Source organism: Rhynchophorus ferrugineus, unplaced genomic scaffold, assembly GCF_030347505.1.
Source record: "Rhynchophorus ferrugineus isolate W39M unplaced genomic scaffold, kcgeb_rfMv2 rfM4, whole genome shotgun sequence".
NCBI lineage: Eukaryota > Metazoa > Arthropoda > Insecta > Coleoptera > Curculionidae > Rhynchophorus > Rhynchophorus ferrugineus.
Genome location: NW_027472583.1, coordinates 17,364,584 through 17,386,537, shown reverse-complemented (window position 1 = coordinate 17,386,537; position 21,954 = coordinate 17,364,584). Strand labels below are relative to the sequence as shown.

Sequence of the window (21,954 nt, the reverse complement as noted above, 5' to 3'; positions counted from 1 at the left end):
CGCAAGATTAAATTACAATAACTTCCTCATGTCTGTAAAATATATTAGATAAAAAAATCGACGTTTACATATATCTTATATTACACATGTATATATATTATATGTATTTATAGGGTTATTCCATAATTTATTTATATTTTTCGTTAACACGTTTTATTTAAAAAATCAATGATTAATTACCTGTCACTTCACAATACTAGCCTTTCAATCAATTTATTAATCCTATTAGATCAACAACTTTCGGTATTCTAGGGCTTCTGTTTAAAATTATTAAGCGTTGGAATTAATTTGTAGCGTTTTAAGAAGGTGGCGACGATACGGAAAGAGATACAGGATTTCTTTTGTTTTTTATTCCCCAGTTATTTATTTTCCAGAAAACAACTCAGTTGTGAAATCAGAATGGTGTAGTTTACTAACTGCTATAAACAACTTTGGTTAATCAAATACTAGAAAGTATGGAACGAAATTCACGTCATTGGAGATTGCTATAAATTGGAACCATATATTATTACCATATAGTATTAACGATATATTGCCCCTCTCGTTGGTTGGTTGAGCAGCATTATTCAAATGCTTCAGTTGAATAGAATTAAAAAGACAGATTGGACATACAGAAAAAGAATAATTCGTCCTCATCATAACTATTAGCGAAAATCTAAAAATAACATCTTACTAAAATGTCTTTATCGAAATTTGACAAAACTGCAGTACTACTTCTAGAGTTCTTCTATATTTAAATATTTAAAATATATATTTAGTTTACTTTATTAAATGGATAGCATTATTTTATTTTAATTCAAGACTAGGCTGATTTTAACGATAATAAATCAGTAAATTGTTGCCTAATTATTCAAGTAAAGCAAACCTTCAAATGCTATCAGAAAAATAGAATTTACAAAAAAAAAATCAATGGAAATTAATTCACAGTATTCATAATTTTGGCTGGAGAGCTTCTAAAAATAATATATTATTAAAAAGTTAGTGCACATTTAAATTTGATAGAACTATAGTATTACTACTTGATAAGTAGCGCTTTTTACATTAATTAAATTATTCCTAGGACAAACTAAATATATTCTACTAAAAATACATTTGAGAAAACACATTAGCATTCTAAGAGTTTCAACGTTAAATTTCTGATTTTTTAAGCAATTAAAAATTATTCTTTTTCATTTTTAGGTTGAATTATTCAGCTATTAGAAGTTGGCCTATTATTTATTACTATATCCTATCTCCAATTTTAACGGTTGTTGCTTTACCAAAATGGCCATTTTTTTCTGAGTTTAGGCTTGTATGTTAGAAAAACTAATGTTATTTTTTCAGTGAATATGCTAGGGATAGAGTAGTCAGCTTGCTCTCTACTAAGGCGCCAGAAATTTGAATATGGAGGAGTCTTGAATTTTAATGTTTGTTCAAGACAGGTAGAAGCAGATAATATATAGTCTAATAAGTAATAATATTAATCTCACATGTAATCAGGCAGAGTTATTTTTCATCGGATTTCGTCCAATATTATTTAGACATTTGTCAGTCATAAACTGGTTGGCTAAGAATCACTATTTAAAGTATCTGCCTAAATAAATAATGCCAATCTATAATCTAATAAAACTAAATAAAATTAATAGAACTCTTGTTAGCTCAGGGATCAAGGGAGAAGACAAACATTCCTATTGATATGAAGGTTTTTAAATCAGTGGTCAGTAGCCAGACATACTCTACTTTTTTTTTAACCAATTTTTTTTTCGTTGTATTTTAAAATCGCCATTTTACCAACTAGGGTTTATTTATAGTTAATAATTCTAACGACAGGCCAGTGATGACTTCGATATGTATTCCTTTCTGATTTTACACTCCTACCTATGGACGATCACAAACATAAATTACATTCATGTTTTGGCGGTATTCGTGTTATAACATTTTTATTGTTTTAATATACAGGATCAATTGATAAAATACGAATTTTAAAATGAATTAAAATAATTGAGAGAACATTGAGAAACTATTCTGATAGATCTGTAGCCAATTATCTTAATTAGTCGAAACTAAATGTTATTATTAATTGGGCAACGTCCTTATAGTGATGAAATAAATCGAAAGAAATAAAAATGAAAAACGTTTTTGACCCAGGGGTCAACAATAATAATACGCGGGTTTGCAATAACTGGATCGTTCCTTTTATTTTTCCTAAATCCGTGAATGTGACCTGCGTTAACACTATGATTTTGTTGTGTGTAGCTCGCATTGTGTAAATCTTGAATATCTGCCAACGTTTTCACAAGTTACGATATGCACGATACATTTTCGGTTTCCAAAATAGTACTGTGTACTAGGTAAATATGTTTTTGGATAGAGCGACGCTAATTTTCATCATGAAATTTATTATTTATTTTATAGAAAAACATGTTTTTTTGTAACGTCCCCTTTTAACGAGGATAGGTGTAATCCATTAACTGAGTGACGATGGTCACGTTTTGTTTTTCTCTCCTGGATAAATAATCTTGGATGTAAGTTAGAATGTTATGGTAGAATTTAATTTAATAAACATTTTCTATTTTCTATTTATTTAGTGCCATGATTTCTTAATCGATGTCTACGTCAAGTTTTCTGTGTCAACTAAAATTACTAATGTCTATAATTCTAAAATTAATTTTATTTCAACCAACATTTTTTGTTCATTTAGACGTTAAAACATTTCGTATATTTCACTCATAGCCAACTTTTCTTAGCATACGCTATGATCCGATCAAGGTCATTTTTATTTTATAAACTTTTGGAAAATGTTATTTCAGGATTTTTCAATTCATTTCTGGACGAACCTATTTATTGAACCTCCTTGACTTTCTAACGTGTTACTAGTAGTTTAGAACTGTGTCAATTGAAAATGATCATGTTTTGATTTGATTTATAAGTTATTCGTTATAATATTATTATAATTAACATTGTTAATTTTAATGATTGTGCTTATCCCAGAAATTAAACTGGAATTATATTTTTACTGTCATACGTATCACATATTGCGATCTGATTTTTTGTAAAGATTGATAATATAATTATCAGGCTCATAAATTGGTTTCAAAGTTTTTTTTTAATTTGAAACATTATTGTGAAAAATCGATAAAATGTATTTTATTCAAAGTATTGTCCATCGATGGTTGCTACATTTTTACATCTTTCAGACAATTTACGTATTCAATCTCGAAAAAGCGATGTAATGGCCTCAAAAGCCATTCACGAAGTGACTAATTTTTTGCTATTTTCATAAGGAGTGAAGTGCTGCTCGGATAGGTCAGACTCAGACTCATATGTCGGAATAATTAATAATCAGAAGGAGCAAGCTTTGGAGAATACGGCGGGCGGGATAGGAATATGCTGCGGGGTGGTGTACATTACTTTCAGCCGCTTCTGCCGTGAAATTAAATTCTTCAATTAAAAAATTAAGTAAAAAAGTTAAACTTGCCGCAAATGTGATTTATTCGGTATAAATACGGAAATTTTTAACGCAATGAAAACATTTTTTGTTTACGCTTTGTTATAAAGAAACTATAAATATATTTAGGATGTTAATACTTTAGCAATTAATATTAACCTATATTTTGTTATAGGTATGCGTTTTTCACCTGATGTAAATAAGGATGAAGTCAAAGCCTTGGCAGCTTTGATGACCTTCAAGTGTGCCTGTGTAGATGTACCTTTTGGTGGTGGCAAAGCCGGTGTAAAAATTGACCCGAAGAAGTACTCAGAACACGAACTGGAAAAGATCACCAGGCGTTTCACTTTAGAATTGGTTAAGAAAGGATTTATTGGTAAACATAATCTATCCAACCTTTCTTTGTTCTGCTTTACAATACTTGTCTTTTTTAGGACCTAGTATTGATGTACCCGCACCTGATATGGGCACGGGAGAACGAGAAATGTCATGGTTGGCAGATACATATTCAAAAACCATTGGTTACCAAGATATTAACAGTCACGCTTGCGTAACTGGTAAGCCGATCAACCAGGGTGGTATCCACGGACGTGTTTCTGCGACAGGACGAGGTAAGAAAATCATTTTTATCTAAAGAGATTTATATAAACGTGCAAAAACATTAACTTTTTAGGCGTATTTCATGGTATTGAAAACTTCATCAATGAAGAATCATACATGAAAATGTGTGGTCTCTCCACCGGTTGGAAGGGCAAGACATTCATTGTTCAAGGTTTTGGTAATGTAGGTCTCCATACAATGAGATACTTGGATAGAGCTGGAGCAAAATGTATCGGTGTTATTGAATATGATGGGTCCATTTACAACCCACAAGGCATCAGTCCTAAGGTTTGAACTTGCGAAGTTTCGTTATAAGCACTGATCTAATGTTTATTCACTCTAGGAACTGGAAGAATGGAGAGTGAATAATGGAACAATCAACGGATTCCCAGGTGCTGAAAAGTATGATGGTGATTTGTTATTCCATGAAGTAGATATCTTAGTACCAGCAGCTACAGAAAAGGTCATTCATAAAGGCAATGCCAACCAGATTAAAGCTAAAGTAAGTCTGTTAAGTATAACAAACTTTAGAAAAATAAGACAAAATTATATTATCAGTTTTTTAGTTGTGTTGACGTTCTATTACAAAAGTTACTTATTTATACAATAAAGAAAAATTGTGATAACTTGTTTGAATGAATGTATGTCAGATATGATTTTTGGCTTCGGTCCATTATTATCCATTTGCTATTACTCTTGTTCTTATATTGGTTTGCTTATGGGACTTTGACCACATTTTAAACCAACATTCTAAAGTACATACTATTATATTGCTTTGAGAATATTTGAACAGTCTCCAGCAGTAACACATAAATCTGCAAGTATTCAAAAATAAAATATATTTAAAATTCCATATTTTATAACCAATTAATAAAGTAAAATTGATTTCCTTAAAGTAATTTAAGTTACAAAAGTAATTTAAAAAACTTATAGCATTAGCACTTCATAAATGATTTATGAATAGTAAAGTTAAGTTAAAAGTTAAAGTTTATCTTAAAGTCTTATCCCCATACTATAACAGAAATTATATAATTTTTAAAGATATTAATAATGTATATAGAAGAAGAAATATTTAAAATTTGTATTTTTAATATTTAATTTTTAACAATTAACGTAAACATAGTAATCGAGCTCAACAACTGAGTGTAGAGTTTATATTTTACATTTACAAAATAAATTTGGTTTCTCTATTGTCTTTATTACTCTAGCATCAGATGAAAACATATTATTTTCATCTTTGTGGTAAAAGTTCTGAGATAAGGATACACTGTATTTTAACATATGTACAATTTTTCACTATTTCATTATAATTTATTTGTAGTTAATCGCTGAGGCTGCTAATGGACCTATTACGCCCGCTGCTGATAAAATCCTTATTAAAAATAACGTTCTTGTAATTCCCGATCTCTATGTAAACGCTGGTGGTGTGACTGTTTCATATTTCGAATGGTTGAAAAATATCAATCACGTATCTTATGGAAGACTGACATTTAAGTATGAGAAAGACTCCAATTATCATCTTTTCCGTAAGTATTTCGCATTCCTATTAATATTTTAGGCGTAAATTAATCGTAATATTTTAGAATCTGTACAAGAGTCTTTGGAGAGGAAGTTCGGTGAAACCATTCCAGTGACCCCGTCACAAGCTTTCCAAAAGAGGATAGCCGGTGCTTCTGAGAAGGACATCGTACACTCTGGACTTAACTTTACTATGGAACGATCGGCAAAGGTGAGTAACCCGAGATATATTTTTTTAAATATCGTAGTATTCGAAAAAAGCCTTCTCTCCAAAAATATCGTTACTATGACTAGACAGCATGTTATAGAGTTTGGCAACAATATGTCTGTCGAAAATAATTTCAGGTGAACGTATTGGCAATGTTCACCCGAATTTTGGTCACGCGATCTATAACTATTGTTTTTTTTTCAATAGGTCTGTTTGCGCATGTTATAACACTAGCTTATAATTGAAATTGTTTTGTAGCTTTTTTACTAACTATTGTTTATTAGTTAACCTATTTTCTTTAAAGCCTGCGAATTTGGAAGCCGTTGAATACTTTATTTCTAACGAAAATTTATCTGAAACAACCTATCTTGAGATAATACAAAAATGGGAGAACGTTATCAAAATTGCTCAGCTACTATGAGAACGAGTACTTTATTCTTTCAATTATTATATGGTTTACTTACAAATTAATTGTTGGCATATATATTATTAACATAGTAAAAATTTTTCCGTTGAACATATTTTTTTAAAACTTTAATTTATTGTTAATTTGTAACCACAAGTAAATTAAGGATATTTAATTAAAACTAATACATATTTTAATCATCCTTTGGTATAAAAATATATAAAAACATAAATTAAAAATTTGTAAAATTTTTATTAATTTGATTTGATTCTAGTGTCTTGGTATCTCGTTTTACATGATAATGAAAAAAAGGACTTAATGTTCCAAAGTTAATGTCTTTTAAAATATAACTACCAGCATATTATTGTTAATATAGTAGTACTTTACTTTTGTAAAGTCATAAAGTAAAATTAATTTTATTGATAAAAACTATATCAAAAATAATCTAACATCTCTATTAATTTTATATGATTCTAGGTTCTTGGTTTCTGTTTTTACATAATATCAAAAAAAGAACTTATATATGTTCGAAAGGCCATCTTTTAAAATATCACTGCCAACATATTGTATTGTACTTGTATTAAAATCATTCTCATGGTAGTTAATTGGTGGTGGTTAATCGGGAATATATGACCAAAATTTCTATGAATGAAAATTGGCTGGACATATGGACATTTTTGATTTTTAGGCCATGCAAGCCACCGCTCAAGTCTACGGCCTGGGATTGGACCTGAGATCGGCAGCTTATATTAATTCAGTTCAAAAAATCTTCCATACCACCAGCACTGCAGGATTCGCATATTAAACTTCGACATTTGATTAATATTATCAAACATGAAAAGACAAAAAAAAAACGGACATTCCCACTTTCTATACCTCTCTTGACAATTTAAGTTCTAGCTCACCACATTTGTAACCATAACATTAGTTAATGTGGACAATAAAACATGATATTATTACTAATTAAATCCATTTAATCAAGCTGTTTCAATTACTCTTTGTATAGTGAAACGTATGTTTTTAAGGAACTACAGTTTTAAAAACATCAACATATTACTGGTATTCGCATTTAGTATTAAAATACACTAATCAGGGTATTTCAAATATAAAAAACCTTTACTTATATTTAATTTTAAATCGTATATTAGTGTTCTTTTATCTATCTAAAAAAAGTTTTAACTAAAGTGCACTTTCTCCATTCATATATTTGTAAAATTGCCAAAATAAATTTTATTTCAGTAAAAAATTGGTTTTCTTTCGCGATTTTTCGATATATTAAGTAAGGTAAGTTAAAAATTAAATTATTCTTATTATTTCAGACATATTCGGACATCAGATAAGAAGAAATATGTTTTTTTTTTAATTTAATTTTATAGTATGCTCTTAATCAATAATTTTATTCAAATCTAATTATTAAACATCTATGATAAATAAAAAACACTAAAGTACTACTCATTAGTTCATCACATAATTATTATAATTCAAATTATAATATATACTATTGTTATACAATAAAAATTATACAAGCAACGATTTTGTAAAAAAAATACAAGACACCTTTGATTAACAATACTTTTTTCGCGAAAACATTTGGTCAATACTATTTTTAAACTTAAGACGATGTCTAAATACGTGTGGATAATTATCTCTATACGTGATAATGGAAAGAAAATAGGTTACTTTGTTTTAACTAGTGACACGATGTTGTTTTTGTGCCATTTAACATCAAACGCTTCTTTCAGCTTTGTTAACAATTTGTTTTGCAGGCGATTATGGATACTGCTCAAGTTTATGGTATGGGGCCCGACCTGAGATCGGCCGCCTATGTTAATGCCGTGCAAAAAATATTTATAACTACAAATACAGCCGGCCTCGCATTTTAAATAGGTCAACAGTTTCTCCATAACTGGTAGATTTTTTGTCTTTTTGTTGGCGTGTTTTTAAAGCAGTGCCGTCTCTTTTTTAATGTTTTTCATTAACAGTCCAAATGATATTTTCAAATATAACTTTTCAATGCTCACAGTTTCTATGATATTTCTATTTAATAAACGATTCAATTTTTGGTGCAATAAACATTTTTGGATATTTCAAACAGTTATTTTTAATTAGTTACACTCATAAAGTAATTTAATACTAGTTAGTTTACAATTAACTCTTGCGCATGCTGTAGAACATCTAATTAAATAAGTATATATATAGTAAATATTTTATGTGTTTGTTGTATTTTAACACAAAATGCACACACTACTTCCTTTAATATAATTGATTTTTATGATTATATAAAGGGAAATTGTTTGACTTTAATAATCACATAGTAATATGTTTTTCTTATTTTCTTTTGATTAAGTCTCATGGTTTTGCTTGTATTTTAATTTTCAACAAGTTATAGTCAATATTGCCTAATACGTTGCTAATTAAATATGTTTGGTCTCTAGTGGGGAGAGTTTAATATCTGTAATATTCTGAAATTGTACATAGAGCAAATTTAAGATCTGTATATATTTTTAATGTTAGCTGTGATTTGGTTCGCAAAATTACATCACTATCTAGCAAAAAAAAAAGAATAAAAAACGTGCTAAACATGTTTGGTATTGCATATAGATTCTGCATATTAATAAGTTTCTGCATTTATATATTAATTTACTGTGCAATATAAATTAGACTTGCAGGTCTTCAATTTACTTAATAGTAAATCGAAGCCTAGACTCCAATCGTGATATTAATTTAATTTATTATCTATTGAGTTATATAGTGGAACAATTTTTAATACATAATTTTAGGCAATTATGAAAACTGCCCAACAATATGGTCTTGGTATGGATCTAAGGTCTGCAGCATACATTAATTCTGTAGAGAAAATCTTCATCACTACCACAACGGCCGGTTTAACCTTTTAATTTTTACACTGTATTATGAATATTCAATGTGTGTATTCATTATATTGCCTTTTCACATTTCATTTTTTATTTCGGATTGTGATATTCATAATCATTGTAATTTAAAGTTATTAAAATCGAATAAATAATAAATTTACCATAAATAATAGGGGTTTTTTATTGATTTAGTTAAAGCCCAAAAATAGAATAAAACATCTTCATCAGAACAAAATTTAATCAAAATATTAGTTTGTTATGCAATATAAGTTAGACTTGCAGGTCTTCAATTTACATAATAGTAAATCGAAGCAATTATAATATTAATTTAATTTATTATCTATTGAGTTATATAGAGGAACAACAATTTTTAATAAATAATTTTAGGCCATTATGAATACTGCCCAGCAATACGGTCTTGGTATAGATCTAAGGTCTGCAGCATACGTTAATTCTGTCGAGAAAATCTTCAGCACCACCACAACGGCTGGTTTAACCTTCTAGTTTCTACACTCCATTATGAATATTCACTGTGTGTATTCATTATATTGCCTTTTCACATTTGATTTATTATTTCGGATTGTGATATTCATAAGCATTGTAATTTAAATGTATTAAAACGTAATTGATAATAAATTTACTTTAAATAATGTGTTTTTATTGACGATTTAGTTAAAGCCTGAAACTAGAATAAAACTTCATCAGAATAGAAATGATTCGAAATTTTGTTTTATGTCATATTTTCATAACATATATTTGACAACAGCGATCAACAAACTAGTTTTGGCATATTGCTTTCGACGTTAAACATTAAATCAGTTTCTATCAAAATTATATTATGATTCACGAAAAAGTGCGAAGCTTAAGACAACAAAGCCGAGATATATGTTTTCTCTCCAAGAGATACGCCAGAATTATTTATGATATACCAGAAAGGTATCAGAACGCTTTCTATTTGGCTAATGCGGCATTTTTCGATAGCACAAATTGGTTCTTGCATCGAGCTTATGAAGTAGCTTTTGCAGGATTGAAAAATAATTACAGGTAGGTTACAATTTCCACAAATTATTTCATTAACAATTATCATTAACTAATTACTAAATTAAACATGGTTCTGTGTAATAAATTATAATTCCATACACAGAAGTAAGTTAAAGCTAAAAAAATAAATTTTCCAATTATATGAGTATTAAGTTTTAAACACGTTTTTCAATAACATAAAATACAGTAAAATTCCTGAAGCTCTTTTACCTGGCGCATTCGCCTTTTGAAGGAATAGGTTTCAAAACCGACCAGTAAGCGATGTAAAGATTCACGCTAAACTAAAAAACGTTATTAATATCCTGGATCAGTGCAATTCCATCATTGATGTACGGTTTCCAATACGACTTGAGAATGGTAACTTATGTCTCGTTAGAGGTTTTCGGGCTCATTATGGTGAAAACATCGCCAATACGCCTTGTTTAGGAGGTATAATAACAAAATTAAATATTTTCGTTCTAAGAGATCTAAAGTCATTTCATGGTTCAGGTTTACGTGTTGATGAAAACATTACAAGAGACCATATGAAAGCCTTGTCAGTGTTGTCAGCAATGAAGAACTGTTGTATGGGTATCGGAATGTCTGGCGCTCATGGTGGATTAAAAATCAATCCCAAATTATTTTCTGAAGTAGAGCTAAGAAACATTTTCGATTCATATATTGATCAGTTGTTTAAAAAAGGATTTTGTGAGTATATAATATATTGATGAAATATATCTATAGATATATAATGTAGGTGGTCATGCAGATGTTATACATCCAGACGTAAATACAGGAGAATTAGAGATGAAATGGGTTGTACAAAGCTATGCGAAGTGTTCAGGTGAAATTATGAAATACATTTCGACGGTTCAAGCGCATTATATCGTATATATCATATCATATATTATATTATATTAATTTAGGACGAAGTGAAAATGCTTCTGCTATGGGTAAACCAGTTATATATGGTGGTGTTGAGGAGTTTGATAAAACAGCAGCATTTGGCGCTTTAAAAGCTTTAGAAATATTCATGGAAGATGTATCAATGATGGATAAGATTGATATGGATCACGGATTGACAAATAAAAGATTTATTATTCAGGTAATAGCAAACCTGCCTATTTTAGTAACCAGATATTTATATTTTATTAGGGCTTGGGAAAAGTAGGCACACCCTTAGCTCTCAATTTAGTTGCAAATGGAGCCATATGTGTTGGCATTAGAGAACACGATGCTTATTTATACGATTCCAAGGGAATAGATTTGGAAGTATACTGTAACACTATTTATATACTTTTATAGCAAGGAAGTGTGTTTTTAGGAGTTGCTAAAACATAAAAATGAAACTGGTACTATTGCTAATTATGGTTTAGCTAAAACGGATACTTTGGATTCTATTTTTAAAGAACAATGTGATATTCTTATTTTAGCTGCGTGTCATAAGAGTTTAGTTTGCTATATAGCCAGGGATGTACAAGCGAAGATAATTTTGGAAGCTTCAGGTATAAACGAATTGTTTTTGATTATTGATTCAAATTAATCAATTTTATTTAACTAAATTCGATAATCTAATATATTTTGATACAAAACCTAATTAGTTTTAGATATGTTAGGAATGTAATTGGAGCTCTGAAGTTTCTCCAAATATATTTGAAAACCGTGCTTTGTGTGTTTTCACACTTTCACTTCGATTTATAATATTTATTCCTTTTCAAACTTAAATATAGGGATGCGCATGTTTCTGATAGATGAATTATATATCATTGAAATATGTATGTTATATTGAATTTTATACATTATTTTTTCAAAGTAATTCATGGTTAGAATGCTATCCAATAAAACAACAAATGAACGTCATTAAAATCTATGACATCAGCACGTCACAATGTTGCCTCATTAACTAAGAACTTTGGTTTACATTGATATCCGGTTTGCAAAGTCTAATTATTATTAGTAATGTTTTGAAGGACTTTGTAAACATTTGACCTAGGTCGACTAACACAAATGGAATTTGATAGTCTGATTAGGTTACATCTCTTCACGTATGTTAGAGGGATTATATTCATTAGATCATCTGGCATCATCGAAATAAGTAATATTTTAATGAAGTATTATCTGGTAAGTACGACTGGTGTGTAGGACTTTTCATTTAAACGTTTCCATATAGATTTTTCCTGATTTTACAATATGTGTCCGAGTGAAATCACGTTACAACTGTCATATTTCATCAGTCTTTTTTTATATTCATAAAACTCTTTATGGTCAATATTTTTCAAGAAGATTCTGTATTGCGAACTTACTTTTTCCTTATCCTAGTATAAACTTTTCTTTATTAGATGGTCCTGTAACACCGACAGCTCATAAGATTCTTACTGCTAAATCAAAAATAGTCATACCTGATATCTACGCATGCTCTGGATCTATTATAGCAGCATATCTTGAGTACTTACGGAATTTACAGCAAATTGGTATATCTGACAGTACAGTGTTAGAGTAAGTATTATTTAAGAAGGCATCGGAATTAAGAATATTTACGGATAATTCATTTAGTTTCAGCAATAAAATTTATGAAAAAGCTTTGCAGGATGTTTCACTAAAAAACGAAAAACAAGTCGCTAGTGGGTCACACAGCGAAAATGTACATACGATATTTCATCCACTGGATTTTTATACTACCCAAAATATAATAGAAGATGTTTTAGTGGAAGTTGGCCAGGTTGGTTATATATATTTTGATAACAAAATATAGACAAATAACACACTTATTTGTAGGAAATAATAAAAAATATGAGCCGTCATAAACTAGGTACTGATGCTAGAACAGCAGCATATCTTATTGCAATCAAGAACATCTTTCGACGTATTTATAAGCTTGATAAGCTTATTTAGGAGAATTAAATTTGAATGTATTCCAAATACATTGTAAAAAAACAATGATATCTGTTTATTTATTTTTATCATCAACCAGTTTTCATCTACAAATGTTCAAACATGTTCAAAAATTCAACCTATTTGAAAATATGAAATATATCAATATTAAATAAAAATATCGGTATTTTTGCCCGATATTCTTTTTAACAAATCGATATATCTTATAATATTTTTGTCTGCAGAAGTAACAAAACTAGAAAATATCGTTATTTTTATTATCTTTTTTTTTTTGCTTGTCAATATTTTACTTAAATAAGGTAATACAGCTACAAAAATTAGAATAGAGCATTTATTAATACATTTTTATTCTTTTAATTTGGAGCTGACAAATCATTTGAATATTTTCTTCCTTTATAGCATCAAATGGTTTTAACAACTAATAAAATGTTATATTTTTCTTATCTAATCTAATCTAAATATGGTATAGCATTATTACTTAGTGTTTTGTCCTGTGTAGTTGTAATTCATCTCAAATGTTATTCTGTTGGAATAATCTTAGGCTGTATTAACCCAACAAAACAAATTTTTTTTTAATTAAAAAACATTTGACAAATACCCATCTCATTAAATTTTTAACATGCATTTTTTATATATTATTGACCCAGCTCATTTAATGTGAATAATATTTAAAAGGTGTAATGCATATGATTCTTATAAAAAAAAGACAATTTTGTTATTATTTTAACTAGTTTATTAATATATTATTATTACTGAAATACAGATTAATACGAATTACTTGACTAAAAATTGTAAGAGTAAGAGTATGATGTATAAACTTAAAAATGTGTGTATAAACTTAAAAAATACATTTGTAATGGTTTTAATATTACTTATTTACAAATTATATTGAGTAAATAATATAAGGAACAAACAATTTACTTTATACGTTAGAAACAGATAAATTATTTTCTTACTGGTGGCAAGTAATCCCTAGTAGGTACTTGGGCTGGCCCTTGAGAGCTTGGGAAGCCATTGTTGGGTAGCTGTGATGTGGGATACTGCCCAGGATAGTTGGCATCATTTTGCTGATGCTGTTGGCTGATAGGATACTGATTAGCTCCTGGGGTTTGACCGAGACGTGGAGGTAAATAACCAGGTCGTGATGTGGAGGAACTATCAGGAAAACGTCCAGGGATGGCAGTGTTGTCAAATGGCCTTTGGGAACTGTTCGGTACTTGAGGGCGATTTCCTGGATATGACTGACTAGTCAGTGAGGTTGGAGCAAAAGGGATACCTGTAAAAGGCATAAATGTTTCGATCTTGTATATGATATTATATTAGGTGCTTGCATCTATTTTGGTCAGCGATATATATTGGTGAAAATGCGAAGGATTTATGTAAACAATTTTTAAACAGCCTAACCTAATTCTTAAATTCGATGGCATTTCTCTGGATTTCTCTACATAAAATAACAATTTTCAGTAATTTCAGTAATTTTATAAAATTACCTGTTTGATGACCTTGATTTTTTGATGGAGTCCCTGTTGAGTATTTTTGGTTATCAAAAGGTTGATAACTTCTGCTTCCTGAAAATCCAGAGGGATAGCCTTGAATATCAGTAGGTCTGCCCGGTTGATAGCCTCCATTATCATTACCTGTTGGTTGAAAACCTTGATTATCAGCTGTTGTTCCTACAGGTTGGCTAGATGTTGGGCCTACAGGCTTATAATTTTGAGTTTCTGGAGTACTACCAGACGATACACCTTGGTTGGAACCAGATGGGTATCTTGGATAATTTGGACTATAACCTGATCCGTTACCTTCAGGTTTAAAACCTTGAGGTTCTTGATAACGATCATTGCTTGATTCTACACTTGATCCAATTGTTGTTGGTCCTACACTAGTAGGTGGATAAACACCATTGGGTGATTCACCACTACTTCCTACTCCTGTTCCCGCTATGGAGTAGTCGTAGATGTTTGCATTTAGTCCAAAGAAAGAGGGCGCAGAATTACAGTCAAACTGGTTCCACCAAACGCACACGAAGTATTCTTGATGGAAGATAGTACCGTTGGGGCAGAGAAAATCGAATGTTTTGTTGTTGGAACATATATGGAAAACTTGACATCTGGTTTCGACATCGGCATAATATCCCGGGAATTCTTGTTGTTCGCACCTGAAGGATGTTTCAGGAATGGATGCCAAAATAGGATAATCTATATCAGGTTGTCCGGGAATTGCAGATAAGTCTCCCTCATCAGAATCCTCCTGAGGGCCAGATCCCGATGCAAAGTTTGGACTATCTTGCCCATTTGAGCCAGAAAATCCATTGGATCCTGTTTGACCATTTGGATAATTATTTGATCCTGGATAATTGTTTTGAGCTTCTGGAATATTTTTTTTATTATTGGTCCTACAAGATTTTGAATACATTATACCTGGGCCAATGGGAAAAGGAGTTGACGAAGGACGACTAAGACCATTTCCAGCTTCTTGTGAAAATCCAGGTACTGACACAGGATATCCTTACAAAGAAAACATGTGATTTAATGATTAGACATTATTATCAAATATTTTGAAAATGAATAAATATGACACTTATTACCTGTTGGTTCAGGACTAACTGGAAATACCGTACTTGAAGGATATCCATTGGTTGGTCCTTGAGGATATGCTTCAGTTTTTAATTTTGACGCAAACCAATTACCTGACCTCTCAGGTGTAGCTCCTGGGTAAGATGATCGTTGATATTGGCCATTAACAGGAGTAAACTCACGTGCTGGTGTAGTTGGCGAATATCCACTAACAGTAGGTGACGGGTATGGTACTGATGTACCTGGGTATCCATTAGGGGACGATGAGAATCCTGTGCTCTCAGAGCCGGTATATCCTCCAATGCTTGATGTAGGATATCCATTAGGAGCGGTCGAAGGGAATCCCCCAGAAGGAGATGAACTGTATCCTGGCGTTGGGGAGGGGTAACTTTCTGGCCTAGCTGAAGGAAATGCTCCCGGAGACTGAGTGGGAGCTCCATTAAACGGCTGCGATGGAGCAGGATATTTGTAGCCTTGCTGACACTAAAAATTCAAAAATGCTCGATTCATACAGACTGAGACAAATATTAAACTTAACTTACCAGTATATTTGTAACAAATGAAAACAGAGCTACAAAATCAAATGTTATTAGTAATTATATTATTAGCATTTATTAATACATTTTTATTCCTTTAAAGTTTTTAAGAATAAAAAAAATTAGTCATCTTTATAGCATCAGATGGTTTTAACAACTAACAAAATATTATATTTTTCTTATCTAAATATGGTATACCATGATTACTTGGTGTTTTGTCCTGTATGACAAGACCGTTGTAGTGAAAAACTCGAAACTATTCTATGTAACTTGTAGTTGTAATTTATCTCAAAAGATATTCTCTTGGAATAATCTCAGGCTGTATTAACCCAACAAAACAAATAGTCTTTTAAGTTAAAAAACATTTGGCAAATACTCATCTTATTCAATTTTTAACATGTATTTTCTATATATTATTGACCCAGCTCCTTTAATTTGAATTGACTGTGTAAAAAATAATTAATGCAAGTGTTTAAACCAATATAAACAATGCAAATAAACAATATCTTACGTAACCAAAGTGAAAAATATACGCTGGTTGGAATTCGTCTAAATGAATTTATTCTTAGAAATGGTAATTCAGCTAGTTACATTAATAATAAATATGCCCTATTTCACATAAAGGAATGCGTGAAATTCTTGAAATTTCATTTTCATGATATATATTGTTAATAAATATGTAAAATATATGTTTTAAGACACATTATTTAGATTTTAGACAAGATTAAATTAAATTCTACTTCATGCGATTTTTTTACTAAAAGTTCTAATAAGTTTTAACAAATAAATCTAAAAAAAATATTTAATTCTTACTAGCTAATAGTGATTAATTAATTCAATTCAATTTAGGAGTATTATTCTAATGAAATAATTTTAAAACATGGCGACTTCTTTCAGCATTTATATAATGTTGTAATTAAAATGGGAATATTTATTAATTACCTTTATATTATTATTAGCTGCCTCGATATATTTTGATCAGCGATATCTATTGGTCAAAATGCGAAGGATCAATGTAATCGTATGTTAAACAACCTAACCTAACTGTTAAATTCGATAGTTTTGATATTTTTCTATATAAAATAAACTAACATTTTCCGCATTCATTACTTTTATCGTTTTAATTGAGTAAAATAATCCCAATTGTCAATTTTGGTTTCAACGATTTCAACTTAGTGGACGAAAACCGAACTGAAACTCTCAAAGAAAATTCAAACAACTTGATAAATCAAATAAACCCTAAAAATATGTATTGAAGAAGAACCAAATTGAGGAAAAATTATTTTATTAATGCGGTTCCATAGTATGACAGGAAAAAAATCTATGGCGTAGTGTGTTTGGCGATGAAAAGTGGATTAACTAGGACAATTGCAAGTACAAGTCATGGGTTAGTGCAGAAAAGCCTTCCACATTGGCGGAATGGAATATTCACGATTAAAAAGTTTTGCTGTTCGTATGATGGCATTAGCAAGATTTAGTGTATCTAGAACGTCTATCGTGTTGCTAAAACCAACTGAAACTGGTATTTATCTGGGAAGTTGTTAAGGGAATCAAGATAATAGTTAAGGGAAACAATAATAAATTCATATTATTTGAAAGTCTTTTAATTTATAAACATTACTGTGGGTTTTATCATTATTATACAGAAGCAATTATGATCCAAGTAAGTGTATTCAAGAGATTCACAAGTTTGCTAAACATTTGTATCATTTGTCTATCATAAAGTGAAAGAAAATTTTAATTTTATCCTTTTCGAATTTTATATCTATGAAAATTAACCAAAATTTTTGAGTTTGTTGGTAATTATTTGTGAGAAGAACTGATGTTGTTTATTAAACATCGTTTTTGGAACGAAATCTTATGTTGACATAAATATATATGTATTCGCGTATATTATATGTATAAGATCGAATAAATAAGGGTTATATTGTTCATATGTAAGTACTAATGTTTGCGTAGTTAACTCGTGTTTTCAATAATTTCTTAATCTGCCCTTTCATTTTCATATTAATTTTGACCTTTATAGGTCCTTTATGACCCATGTTACCAAAAACTAAGGAAAAATATAAAGTTGTTTTCAATATTATTCAATCTATTCAGAGAAACTGTTTCATTAAAAATGGACAGTTATTATTTTCTAGGACTGTGAACATATTTTGAATGATTTATCATACAAAAAATTATATAATTTATACCACGTTGCTTCAGACATTTCCGAAACCAACCAACTATCATATTGCTGAAGATCTGCAAGAAGTAAAATCAATATAATACGAGTATTCCGGAATAAAATCTTGGGAAGTATTGTGGATGCACCCATGTACTATAGGAACAAATAATTACACCGAGACCTTCGGATTCCAACTGTCATAGAGATAATTAAGAGATTCACAATAAGACATGAGGAAAGACTTCACTTCCATCTTAACACTGTACATAACAAGTGCTGCAACTCTTGTGTAACACTGATCTTGTGTAGTTGTGTAGAGTAGTGCACTAAATGGTAAAAACACTGAAAAGTGCCACTAACTTTTATTTTATTTTATTAGAGACTAAGTAAGGGTTAAAAGAGTAAATATATTTCCACTCAACTCTGAAGGTATCGAAATACCGGTCGATACCGTAAAAAAACTTTTAGAAAAACATTTAGAAGTGATGATTTAGCCAAACTTTATGAAGATTCTACCAAAATGTTTGGAACATGTGGAATAAAAAAAACTTAATCAATGCTCGAGTAAAACAAATAATAAACTTATAACAACGATTTAACACAGTTCTTATGGCTTAAAGACAAGAAAGCAGAATGTCAAGTGAAAGAAGTTGAATGCCAATTTTTTCATGTTAGAGCAATTGACCAAAAATAGGTTTTTGAAATAATATTGTTATTGACGATGAACTATTTTCTATATTTAAATAATTAAAGGATTTGGCATCGATGGCAATATTCATTGTTGCAATCTGATTCTTTGTAATCGATAACAATCAAATGAAAACATCATTGCTGATGGATTCAACACAATTTATGGATAACTTCAATAGATGTGTTAAATTAATTATATGGCAATATTAATTGGTATTTTAATTTTTTTATGGTTATTTTAACAGAAATAAAAAGGTAGAAAATAATAAAGGCTGGCAAAAAATGTATATACCTTGTTGTTCTTGTTCTGTTGATATATAGTATATTTTACTTAGAAGACCATTTATTCATATTAAATCAATTAATTTATTATTATATTATTTTTCAATTAGATTAAGTATTTTTAGTGGTGTTGTGTAATAACAATTATAAGACCTTACCTATACTAACTGTCCACTTCATTCTGGCAGCTAAAATAGATAAAATTACAAACTTTTGCACGTTTCTTCCCACTTTTCGATGATATGAAACAACCCTAGATATAGAATAATCACTTCCTCGCTGAACTTACTTGTCCCTTTTTTAACCGCTCAAGTCAAAGAAGTCAAATGTGAAACAACTGACGATCGATGCAAATTTGTTTCTTTATATATCAATTCGCCCCATTTTGAGATGGCACGTAATTGTTCACCCACTAAAAAAAAACGTCACGTCCTTTGATGCAAGTGGGGAGGCCATCTTTGAAGATGCTTCGCGCCGAGTCGTACCCCGACGCGAGATACATCCTAAGAACTTAGATTGGAACCGATTTTTTTAATGTGTTTGTTATGTCGTAAGATTTTTTCCTATTTTGATGTTACGGTTTAGATGATGGACGTGATTTGATTGTGGTGATGTGTTGTTTGGGGTTACGACCCTATTATATCAGATTTTCCATACGTAATATCGTACTTGTAATACATTTTTGCAAGTATTTAGACATTGTTATTTTCATCATAAAATATATTATCTTATTATGACTGAACTTGGGACATTTTTGCGATCCTCAAAATAAATTAAGATAACATCAGACTTATCGTTTTTATTCATTATAACAGGTCAATTGGAAAGTCCCCGGCCTACCATTGTAAAACACATTTTTGTGGCAAAATTATTATTTTTTTGCTTTGCCTTGCTTCAAAATAGGCCTCAGCTTCGACGATCACCTCTTCATTCGATGAAAATTTCTTCCCAGCGAACATTCTTTTGAGATCTGGGAAAAGGAAATAGTCGCTGGGGGCCAGATCTGGAGAATACGGTGGATGAGGAAGCATTTTGAAGTCCAATTCATGGATTTTTGTCATCGTTTTCACTGACTTGTGAGACGGTTCATTGTCTTGATGAAGCAGCACTCTTTTTTTTCAAATGTGGCCGTTTTTCGGCGATTTCGTATTTCAAACGGTCCAATAACCTTATGTAATAGTCGCTGTTTATTGTCCTTCCTTTTTCAAGGTAGTCATTGAAAATTATTCCATGCGCATCCTAAAATACAGACGCCATAACCTTTCCAGCCGACTGTTGCGTTTTCCCACGCTTTGGAGCTGATTGAGCCGTCGTGTGCAGTCCACTAGGATGACTGTCGATTGGACTTCGGAGTGAAATGACTGAGCCATGTTTCATCCATTGTTACATATCGACAAAAAAACTCGGGTTTATTACGCTTGATCATCTTCAAACACTGCTCAAGAATCATAAGCTCGTCGTTGTTTTTGGTCAAAAGTGAGCTCGCGCGGCACCCACTTTTCATAGAGCTTTCTCATACCCAAATATTCGTGAATGATATGATGTACACGTTCAGTTGATATCTTAAACGTGTCTGCTATTTCATTCAATTTCAATTTGCAGTCATTCAAAGTCATTTTGTGGATTTTTTAATGTTTTCGTCGGTAACAACCTCTTTTGGGCGTCCACTTGCGGTGGCCGTCTTCGGTGCTCATTTCACCACATCTACACTTAGCATACCAATCCTGTATGGTTGATTTTCCTGGGGCAGGGTCCAGAAACTCGGCATCAAGCCAAGTTTTTGCTTCAAGCGAAATTCCTTTTTATCCATTTTTTTCACAATAACAAAAGTTGATTCACTAAACATGCTATAATTAACGAACTAATGATCCGACAGCTGTCAAATTTATACGCGCATCTTTTGAGGGTTAGGACTAACTAAAAAACATATGGATATAATTCTGGTAGCGCCATCTATGTGTCACGTCGGGGATTTTTCAATTGACCTGTTATTACTATTAAGGAATATCATTATGTTTATTCTTTTCGGCTTCAAGTCCTGAAATAAAAAGACAACCTTCTGATAAAATTGTTAATATTTAATCTGGTAGCAGTGTTGGTGGAACATTAGTCATTTATAGTAGATGTGGGTGTAAGATCTAGAGGCGAAAAATGTATACCAATCACACTATCAACTCAGTCAACAAATCAACAAATGTCAGGCTAAGTAAGGCCGGATATTCTGAGAGTATCTTCATGTTGGTTAATCATCAATTGGTAGGTCCTACCAATGGTTCCGCAGTTACTCGAAGTATTCCTTGGTGTAGTTAGGTGGAGTTTGGGCAAAAGTATTGCAGCTGAAGCTGTACGGTTACAAAAGGACAGAAGATGCTTAAAGGTCCATAGCGATAAACTGTTCCAGTTAGGAGTCATCCAAGCTTTGAGGAACACCGCTAGTTTGCGCATTCCAGATACAAGCATAGCAGATCGGGATATCAGGCCACTAAAGCACTGAAGTTGCTATGAGGTAATATAGTCTACTGAAAATTGGATAGGAGCTTACAGTTCATGCTGTACGGCCAGCAAGGCCGAATTTTACTTGCTCAGTTTCCTAGTGGTAGATTATCGGAATTTGGAGTCAACAAAACTTGTGAAATCATTCCATATAGGGTATCCCATAGAAATGTAGGTAAAAACGTTGTTATTTAAAAGGTCATCGAAGGCAAAATGGCGGACGATGGTACATGTGATACTAATATATTATTTTAATACAACTA

At 30.9% G+C, this 21,954-nt stretch overlaps 3 protein-coding genes across 7 annotated transcripts in view; 2 read left to right on the top strand and 1 right to left on the bottom strand.

Annotated features, from left to right (window-relative positions):
• Gdh (glutamate dehydrogenase, mitochondrial) overlaps positions 1 to 9,682 on the top strand; it is a 28,479-nt gene extending 18,797 nt beyond the window's left edge. Inside the window, exons 3-10 of one of the 5 annotated variants that reach the window (XM_076402775.1) lie at positions 3,603 to 3,803; positions 3,862 to 4,038; positions 4,101 to 4,315; positions 4,371 to 4,529; positions 5,349 to 5,553; positions 5,611 to 5,756; positions 7,926 to 8,068; positions 9,420 to 9,682. In XM_076402775.1, the coding sequence (XP_076258890.1) occupies positions 3,603 to 3,803; positions 3,862 to 4,038; positions 4,101 to 4,315; positions 4,371 to 4,529; positions 5,349 to 5,553; positions 5,611 to 5,756; positions 7,926 to 8,042 (1,220 nt within the window). In that variant the 3' untranslated portion in view covers positions 8,043 to 8,068; positions 9,420 to 9,682. Of the gene's footprint in view, positions 1 to 3,602; positions 3,804 to 3,861; positions 4,039 to 4,100; positions 4,316 to 4,370; positions 4,530 to 5,348; positions 5,554 to 5,610; positions 5,757 to 6,847; positions 7,406 to 7,925; positions 8,069 to 8,939; positions 9,203 to 9,419 lie in introns of those variants that run through there. The other 4 variants (XM_076402776.1, XM_076402773.1, XM_076402778.1 and 1 more) reach the window with 4 other exon arrangements.
• A 126-nt stretch (positions 9,683 to 9,808) lies between these two features.
• On the top strand, positions 9,809 to 12,989 carry LOC143195529 (glutamate dehydrogenase, mitochondrial). The gene is made up of 10 exons (XM_076402779.1): positions 9,809 to 10,076; positions 10,306 to 10,502; positions 10,563 to 10,760; positions 10,810 to 10,896; positions 10,979 to 11,157; positions 11,208 to 11,324; positions 11,377 to 11,557; positions 12,392 to 12,548; positions 12,606 to 12,771; positions 12,828 to 12,989. Exons 1-10 carry the CDS (start codon positions 9,871 to 9,873, stop codon positions 12,942 to 12,944), a joined length of 1,605 nt encoding a protein of 534 aa, XP_076258894.1. The 5' UTR covers positions 9,809 to 9,870; the 3' UTR covers positions 12,945 to 12,989.
• A 758-nt stretch (positions 12,990 to 13,747) lies between these two features.
• Positions 13,748 to 19,389, bottom strand: LOC143196539 (uncharacterized). Its single transcript, XM_076404284.1, has 7 exons — positions 19,357 to 19,389; positions 16,063 to 16,091; positions 15,532 to 16,003; positions 15,365 to 15,451; positions 14,582 to 15,313; positions 14,435 to 14,512; positions 13,748 to 14,220 (listed from the first exon to the last, which is right to left on the bottom strand). Exons 1-7 carry the CDS (start codon positions 19,376 to 19,378, stop codon positions 13,889 to 13,891), a joined length of 1,752 nt encoding a protein of 583 aa, XP_076260399.1. The 5' UTR covers positions 19,379 to 19,389; the 3' UTR covers positions 13,748 to 13,888.
• Positions 19,390 to 21,954: the final 2,565 nt, after the last annotated feature.

Excerpts from the sequence above, each read along its gene's own strand:
- LOC143195529 (XM_076402779.1), top strand. The coding sequence starts at position 9,871 with ATGATTCACGAAAAAGTGCGAAGCTTAAGACAACAAAGCCGAGATATA. Across the intron at positions 10,077-10,305 it reads GGATTGAAAAATAATTACAG|GAATAGGTTTCAAAACCGAC; the intron begins GTAGGTTACAAT and ends CGCCTTTTGAAG. Across the intron at positions 11,158-11,207 it reads ATAAAAGATTTATTATTCAG|GGCTTGGGAAAAGTAGGCAC; the intron begins GTAATAGCAAAC and ends ATATTTTATTAG.
- LOC143196539 (XM_076404284.1), bottom strand. The coding sequence starts at position 19,378 with ATGAAGTGGACAGTTAGTATAG. Across the intron at positions 15,314-15,364 it reads TCCTTTTCCCATTGGCCCAG|AAGCTCAAAACAATTATCCA; the intron begins GTATAATGTATT and ends AAAATATTCCAG. Across the intron at positions 14,221-14,434 it reads AAATCAAGGTCATCAAACAG|GTATCCCTTTTGCTCCAACC; the intron begins GTAATTTTATAA and ends TGCCTTTTACAG.